Source organism: Sabethes cyaneus, chromosome 3 (assembly GCF_943734655.1).
Source record: "Sabethes cyaneus chromosome 3, idSabCyanKW18_F2, whole genome shotgun sequence".
NCBI classification, from domain to species: Eukaryota; Metazoa; Arthropoda; class Insecta; order Diptera; family Culicidae; genus Sabethes; species Sabethes cyaneus.
This window is the reverse complement of record NC_071355.1, coordinates 201,007,761-201,017,001: the sequence shown is the minus strand read 5'-3', so window position 1 is coordinate 201,017,001 and position 9,241 is coordinate 201,007,761. Positions and strand designations below refer to the sequence as shown.

General features: G+C 36.6%; 1 protein-coding gene across 1 annotated transcript; it reads left to right on the top strand.

Annotated features, from left to right (window-relative positions):
• The first annotated feature begins 3,933 nt into the window (after window positions 1–3,933).
• LOC128740588 (ubiquitin-conjugating enzyme E2 Q2-like) lies at window positions 3,934–5,052 on the top strand. Its single transcript, XM_053836148.1, has one exon. It carries the CDS (start codon window positions 3,934–3,936, stop codon window positions 5,050–5,052), a length of 1,119 nt encoding a protein of 372 aa, XP_053692123.1.
• The last annotated feature ends 4,189 nt before the right edge of the window (window positions 5,053–9,241 follow it).

Sequence of the window (9,241 nt, the reverse complement as noted above, 5' to 3'; positions counted from 1 at the left end):
ATGAAATTCAAATTTCCTTATAACTTGACAACTAATCAAGCAAATGGAATCAAATTTGGCATGCGGGAGATTTTGGAGTCTTGAATTTATTTTACGATAGTTAGAGACCTCTCACCCCTGTGGTAGGGGGATGGACTTTCATACAAATAAAACAGAAATTTTTGCGAAACTCAAAAACTAATCGAACTCGAGAAATTCGAGACTCTTCCATAAAACATTAGTCAATACAAGACCACAAAAACTATCTATAGTAACACTAGATCATTCAGGACGAGACGGTCGCGAGTGTTGCCGGTGACCCGCCGTCGGAAGCGCCGTCCACTGGGGGGCTTGCAAAACTCGAGATTGTGACAAAGATCATCCGAGATTCATGATTATGTACAACACAGGTTAATTTGTGGCAATACGAAGTTTGTCGGGTCAGCTAGTAAAATAAATAAAATAAAAGATAAAATAAAATAAAACAGTCTATGTGAACAGCCCTTTTTGGATAAAATCAGTACATGGTTTACTAGTCATCTCATATAGTATTGGCCTTGCCAGCGTTGCTGATATTGTTCAGGGTTTTGCGTGGGAAAAAAAGAAAGGGAAGTATTTTTGCTTTTGTCAACACTCACGCGTTGACAGTTCGGCACGAGATTTCCTGTAAGTGCGAGCAGCCTACGAAATCTCTTTCAACGCTGGCAAGGCCAATTGTCAGGTAATAAATTAAGCTTACATCTAGTTTTACTTTATGACATTAGTTAAGGCCAAGCCAGCGCACTAGAGAGAGAAAAAAGACGAAGCAAAATTTGCAATGAGAGTGCGTTTTTATTAGAAGGTTTTGAATACTCAACTGTAGTGACATATCATATCAGGCACGGGTTTTACACACAATGATATATTCGAAAAATTATTTTGTAGCGCTGTTTAAGAATTATTAAAGATTTTCAAAATACTATCTATCTCGATCGCAACAACGCTCGTTGATGCTTGCTCTGCTTCGGCCTTAAGGATTACCATTTTTATTGTCGGGGTAGTGCGGGTGCGGGTACGGGGGGTAAGACCGGCATTTCTAGAGTTTTATTAGAAAGCATTAAATAATTGTGCTATAAAACGCTGAACATATTAGAATTCATTATTACCGATATTTTAAAACATGTCGAGCCTACCATGAATAGTCAAATGTCAAAATAATAAACAAAACAAACGCGAGTGTCACCAATGCGCAGCCCGTTGTAACTTTTCGCGAGAAGGTTTGAAGCTTTAATTCTCATAAGAAGTTTCAAACTAAGTTTTATGCTTCTACATATTCTTACTAGTATTGTTTGGTATCACTAAGATTTGAGTAGAAATATGTTAGAGTAATAAATGTATAAAAAACGCCTTCTTAACCTTATGTCTGTATTAAAAAATATTTACGTTGTCTGTACATTGGGTCAATTTGACCTCAAAATTCAGTCTGCTGTATCTGAGCGAAAACTTGACGGATTTCAGAATCTTTAAGCGTTTTACAAAGGTAATTTAATGACTAAATGATAAAATTTGAAATAGCGACTTGGTGGGGGGATCTTTTACAAGGAGGGGTTTTAGTACAAATGAGTCGGAAAAATTGGATTTTTTCAGATTTGTGACATTTATATAACGATATCCTTACCACCTAGAACGATACTTTCTTCTACAAAAATCTACGCAAATACGAGATCTTCGAAGTTACTAGTGGCATTTTACAGGATTTGTTCGCTAGGTGGCGTTTATCTGGAAAAATTGATCTATTTTGGCCTCAAATTTTTAGGTTCTACTCGTGTAAATCGTTCTTGATAGACACAATATGAAGTGAACATAGTTCGGTGACAGATAAAACGATGGTGAATGGTTCACAAGTCATGCACCAGGTGCTGTACGTGTACCATTTTATAAATATTGGTCGCAGTTAAACACGTTGATGATATGCAAGTTTCTTGTCTTCGGCAAGATTGGTTAGATGGACTAAATTCATTCTATGATAGACAGGAGGCACAGTATTTAATCACCAGGCGGCGCTAGTGTGCGTTTTGTTTTGATTTATTTATTGCGTATGAACATATTGTCTCGATCGATAGGAGGTGGTCGTCTACGATATTAATTCGCAATATAAAACTAGTAACATTATTTCGCAATACTATATAGGGCAACCAACGTATTTTGGACCTCATCAGTAGCTGTATATAATTTGGACACTTGCAGCAAAATCAAAAGGAAGTGTCAAAATTATGTACAGCTGCTGATTATAGTTACTATATATATAGTTCGGCGGATAGAAAACCAGGCTTATTGGCATCCCTGATTTATGAACTTAAATTTGAAATTATGGTGAAATGTGCAGGTTTTTACGAAAAATAATCACTGGCGGGTGTTGAAAATGACTAGTTCTATGAAAATAAAGTATGTTTTTTCAACATTACTCCTGCATTTTGGATTTTGAAAAGCTTTTGGCTCCGCTTTTGACGTTTATTTGGCTCCCGATTTTCTATCCGCCGAACTATATATATAGTAACTATACTGCTGATGGGCTCCAAAATAGGTTGGTTACCCTAGCCAGGTAATGTACTGATTCAGCTAGGATGTATGTTAAAACGAGTCGCAAAAATTAAACATCTGAACCATCTTGAACTCGTTGTTGTTGTTATTGGTTTATTAACCATCTTGAACTCGTTTACAGCACGGGAATGACACTTCCAATACCAACCTGTACAAAAAATGTAGCCAACCAGAGATGCCATGTTTAAAAAAAATGTCTGCAACTGCTCGAAAAACGAAAAAATCGAGCAGTTTTCCGGCTACTCGAATTTTCTGGTTTGAAAATAATCTGCGAAAATCTGCACACTTTTTTAGAAAGTCTGTGAAAGTTTAAAGAGCTTCGAACAAAAATCTGCACCAAAACAATAAAAGTCATAAAAACTGTAAATATCTGCAAATTTATAATGATCTGCAAGACCGTTCCAAAAATCTGGAATTTTCAGACAAATCTGCAAGTCTGGTATCCCTGTAGCCAACATAGAGCGGGCCCAAGCTGACAGCTTCATAGATGGGCTCAAGCTGACAACCGAGTCGGATGTATAAATTGTAATTTTGTTAGTTTTAGTTCGATTTTAGCCGAGGTTTTAGCATCACATAGCCAATGTCAGGCAGACAATTGACGCGAAATACATGAAACTGTGAAAATGGTTAGTTAAATTCGTTGTGTGAAATCGCTTTCCGTTTGCCGCCTTTTTCATGTGAGCAGCGAAAATGTGACGTCATATCAGCCCTCTGGTTTACAGTCATTTATACGGAAAAAGATGTTTTTCAATGTAATGGTAAATCCTTATGGTTACCGTACTTGTACCTTATTATTGGCTATCGTCCGATCAACAAATCAGTAAACTGGCCACTTTTTCAACATTTTACTGTATTTTGTAACTGACAGTCCCATATCTTATTGAAAACAAAATAAACATTGATTCCGTAATATTTTCCTTCAAATGTGACAAAATGATCATTTTCTTTGAGGTGCCGGACTTTCCCCCCGTACTTTGAGTAAGTTTTTGTATTGGCAATTTAATCCTTTCTTTTCAAAGGTCCACAAATTAGGCCAAATCGGCAAATTGTTTCCTTGAAATGTATATTGAAATGTATTTGGTCAGAATTCGAGAATTCTAGCATTTGTACTGTCATGTGCATAATTCGATCTCTCACACAGGCAGACTTTTCTGTAATGTTTGTATTGGTGATCTTTGAAGGGTAGGAAAGTGACTGAAACTCCTATAAAACACTTGTTGGTCTACCTGCCGATACTACCGACATCTAAGGTGTATTAAAGCACAGCAAAAATGTAAAGCAGGTCCTTTGTGACTAGTGACTGGTGTGCGAACTTAGAAGAAGTAAGTGTACTAATTTTGACAAATCAAAGTGCTTGAAAATAGTTTACAGAAAATGGCGTGCTTGGCCACTTTGAAACTGGAAATAGAGGCCCTCAAGCAGGTGTTCACCAAAAACGATGAACGGTTCCAGGTTCTTGCTGCATCGGTGGATGAGGTGAGTTGCTGTTTTATTGGCAGCAACGGTGAAAAGTATGCCATTCAGGCAAATATTGTGGGATCTTACCCTTCTTCACCACCAATATGGTTTGCCGAGAGCGAGGAAGCCAGCATAACCGACGCTTTGCAATTGCTCGCAAATACTAGTGGTCAAAATAACCATGTTGTAAATCAGGTCGATATATTAGTACGTGAACTTTGTAGGATTCATGAAATTCCGCTGCCTTCTGCTTTGGACAGTTTAAAAGCTCAATTGCAGCCTCAATCATCTGGTGCGGGCCCACTTTCTGAGGAGGTAACTAGAGGAGCGAGTCTAGAAAAGAGCGACGATAGTGATTCCGATTATGACGTTTTGGAGGATTTGATGAGTGAAAATGACACGGAAGGTGAGCAAGAACCAAAACCAGAAACAGAAGTGGAATACTTTACAATATTAAAACGAATACGCGATAAACCAACCGACTCTAGTTCGACTGATTCAGTTTCAAGTTCGGTTCGGCTGATGAAAGAACTGCGGGATATTTATCAATCCGATTCGTACAAAAACAATATTTTTTCGGTGGAATTGGTTGATGATTCGCTTTACGAGTGGAATGTACGACTAAAGTCCGTCGATCCCGATAGCCAACTGCAAAAAGATCTCGTTCTACTGAAAGAACAACAAGGCGAGGAAGGCATCCTGCTCAACATTACGTTCAAGAGCACATATCCGTTCGATCCGCCGTTTGTGGGCATTGTCTATCCGGCCATTGCAGGTGGCTATGTCTTATTCGGAGGTGCGATCTGCATGGAATTACTCACAAAACAGGGCTGGAGCTCTGCGTACACTATTGAGGCAGTTATTTTGCAGATAGCGGCTGCAATGGTTACTAAAGAAGCGCGAGTAAACTTTGAAGCTACAAAGATGCTTTCTAAGAATCCATATAACTTGAAGCGCGCACAGCAGAGTTTCGCGTCGGTGGAGAAAGCCCACGCAATGCATGGTTGGGCTACTCTGGGCACGCCGAAAGGATAAATTACACGATGAAACGAAGTGTAAAGCTTACAGACGTTGTTTTGGTCAGACGTGCGAAGAGAAAGCAAAACAAGTTCGGCAATACACTTATACCAAATTATTTGATTTAAATAGTTTTGGCAACCAGACAAAATTGAATCCACTACACACGATTACTCAGTGGAAGGCGTAACATAAATCCACATATCTTCAATACTAAGCTATTGATTCTTATTTTAACCAGTTAGTTCAGTTAAACGTATCCGGGTAATCAATAAGCATTAACATAAGCTGTAAATCAACCATTAATTGGCATTTCTGGCGTTTTTTACTTCTATTCTATTTAAATTCTTCTAGTCAATAATCAGCTGCAAATAAGCGTTGACTATAAAAAGTGCAATGTGATATGACCGAGTGAAGAATTTTATTTGAAATATGGTAAAGACAATGCAATAGCTCCAAATGAATTTTAAATTTAACCATTATACGTAGTACAATAAATATATTTTGTGATTTGAAAAGGCAAAACCAGTGTTTGATTAATAGAACATATCCATTTGAGCTTGAAGAACAATGGAGGAGCTTTAAGGGGGGACCCTACTCTGGAAAATCGAAAAAATCGAATTTTATTTTTTTTACATTTTCGAGAGCCTTCATAAATATTATGCCAAAAGGATTTTCTGATATCTGATCTAGTTGAAAAGTTACGATGAAAACTGTGGGATCACCGCCAGGAAAGAGCATTGCTGTACGAAACTTTAAACGCGTTTGTCTTAAAACCATGTTTTTTCAGCTGGCGGTACGTGTATCTCAGTATCTAGTAGACCGATTTGGCTGAATTTTTTTTCAGCATGTAAAAATGAACTATCTAAATTGTTACGTAGCCGTTTTTTGATACCTCAATTTTTCAATTTTTTTGCGAGCTCTTGATTGACGATTTTTGATGAAAAAACACTTTTCTTTTGGAAAAATTTGCCGCCATTTTGGTAATTTTTCGAATTTTCAAAAACCGCTAGGTAACAATTTAGGTATTGACCCAAAGCTTCAAAATCATCTTTGAAATCCATTCTACGATACTCCGTTGGTTCTCGGCACGTACCGCCAGCAAGGAACTATTTTTTAGAGGGCATTCATGCGCCCGCCTGTCACCAGCATAATAATCACAATTCTGGTGTCCAAAAAATATAAAACATATCTTCAAATATAGCTTAACCAATAACCAAAATACCCCAACACTTAACTATAATTCTAGCATCTGAAAAAAATTTACGAAAATCAATTATTTTTCGGTCTTCAGAGTAGGGTCCCCCCTTAAACTTAAAACAGGACTTAAAATAAATTTAAAATTAGAATTAAAATTGAACTTGAAATCGGATTTAAATTCGTAGAAAATAAAGAATTTTACTTGGAGTTTAATAAACGAAAACTTATCCAATTTAATTCTACTATGTATATTTATTCTTGTCAGATACGTATTTCGCCTACGACCAGCGATGCCAACCTTCCATGCATGCATAAATTTGGGACCCTGTCATTTTCTTGGCAGTATTCTATTTTTTCAGTCTAATCTTTTGCATAACAAAAATAGTTAGTGGAGTACTATAAGCTTAAGCAGCATTAGTGAAACCAAAATTGACAGGAATTGAAATAATTGGTGGGTCCCAAATTTATGCATGCTCAAATGTCTGGAAGGTTGATATTGCTGCCTACGACTTGCAGGTTTCCTTAGTGTCTGTTTTCGAAGAATTTTAGCTGAAAATCAAAAGCAAATACTCAAAAATCTAAAGTAAAAAGTCGAAATTGAAGAGTCACAAGCAAGAAGTTAAAACTCAAAGGATAAAAATTATAAGTTCAAATGCAAAAGTCGAATATTCAAAATTTAAAGTCGAAAGGTAAAATTCAGAAGTCAAAGTTAAAACAAAACGAGTGTCAAACACTAGAAGCCAAAATCAACCGTCTGATTCAAAGTTTGAATGCCAAAATTCAATACTCGAAAGTTAAATGGTAAAAGTCGAAAGTTGACTCAAATCAAATGCCAAGTAGTCAAAAATCAAGTCGAAATAATTTTTAATCGTGAAAAATTAAATATCTAAAGGCAAAAGTCGAACATCGGAGGTCCAAATCAAAAGTCGAAAAGCAAACAAAAAAAAAACAAACAAGTTTAAAAGCCGACACAAATCAGTAGTCAATTGAAAATCTGACGTTTGAAAGTCAATGGTTACAAACAGAGACCAATTTTGGAAATCGGAATTAAATCGAACTTGAAATTGGTTTCAAAACTGGATTTGAAATTAGCCACTCAAGTTTACTTGAAATTAGGCATCGGACTTTGATTGAACTTTTGCTCGAAAGTGGACTTGAAATCGGAGTTAAAAATAGACCTGAAAGTGAACTTGAAATGAGACTGCACTTGGACTTAGAATTGGACCTGAATTTAAAATAATTTGAGCTCGATTCAGTCCACTGCGGTTCGAAGGATAACCAATATCTGCGATCCACAAGACGTGGAAGAAGTTGAGTCCGAATCCGATTATAATTGACTCCCATTATAGCTTGGTTCGATCAGCGGATCCTCCAGCTTGGGTAAAGAGGAACGACGGTACTCTTACTTAATTAAGTGTTGCTTCTATGGCCTTCCCTTACGTAATTTTCCGCTCCTTTCATCTTGTTCCAATCTGTTAGGGTACTATAAACACCTTTGTTTCATTACCGTGAACCCCCGTTCGTTTTACCGATTCACCATGCAAACTAACGGGGTTAGTTTTTAATTTGAACAACTGGCAACCCTAAATATGCTGAAACTTGTTTGAACTATAGTTACTATATATATAGTTCGGCGGATAGAAAATCGGGAGCCAAATAAACGTCAAAAGCGGAGCCAAAAGCTTTTCAAAATCCAAAATGCAGGAGTAATGTTAAAGAAATACACTTTATTTTCATAGAACTAGTCATTTTCAACACCCGCCAGTGATTATTTTTCGTAAAAACCTACACATTTCACCATAATTTCAAATTTAATTTCATAAATCAGGGATGCCAATTCGCCTGGTTTTCTATCCGCCGAACTATATATATAGTAACTATAGTTTGAACTGGTTGCTTTGCTCTTTGCTATTGTTTTGGTGGTTTGATTTAGTTGGCAGTTGCAAGCAGCGAATATTTCATTCTCCGATCAGATTTCGTTGGGAAAACTAAATGTAAACCAGATTAAATATGCTAGATCGGTACACACAAATCGTGTTTATGTGCATCGTCTGCATAAGCAAATGATGTCATGTTGAGAATGACATTTGAACCATTTTTAATTTGCACGTCGTGCAAACTGCCGGGGTTAAAATTGAAAAGCGTTCAGACAGACTAAAAAGGGTCAAACGAACGGGGGTCCACGGTACTTTCTTCTACCGTCCCTCCGTCGATTGTAATAATTACCGTTATACAAAATTAATTTAATGTCTGGTCTCATTTTAAAGCTCAAGAAAATAACACGCGGTTGCTCTACTGAGCTGAAAGCTTTGAGCAGGAATTTGGACTTGAAATTGGACTTAAATTATATTTGGAAATTAATTTTAAACTAAACTAAACTTGCACTTGGACTTGATATCGGATATTTAATTGGACTTGAAATTTAACCTAAGTTTAAATTGAAATTTGGTCCTGAAACCGGATTACAATTTCGACTTGAAATTGGAGGTGAATTGGATATAAAATTAGGCTTGAAATTGGTTTTTAAAATGGACTTCAATTGAGTTGGAAACGTGCCAATGGACATGAAATTCGACACAGAAGTTAAGTCGGACCTAAAATGATTTTTTTTTATTTTAGTTGAAACTGGATTTTGATTTGGAATTAGATTAGAAATTGGACATAAAAGTGGATTTGAAATCGGTGTTCAAAATAATCGTGAAATTCTGCTTGAACTCAACTTGAAATGAAATTGGAATTCAAACTGGATTTGCAACCGGATTTATTTTTACGCATTTATTTACTTATTGCAAAAATACCTGGCGAACAAATTGAATCCACCGGTCTTGTGGGTTAAACCATGATTTTTTGTTTATTTTAGAATAAATGTTATAATGAAGAACCCTAAACAAGAAGACTGGCAGCTCTGCCAATATTCGGGAGACACTGAGAGCGAGCTACCTGCCGTCCGAGGTGGTCCCTTTTTTTTTTTTTTTTTTTTTTTTTTTAACGAGTAGGGAAATCTGCT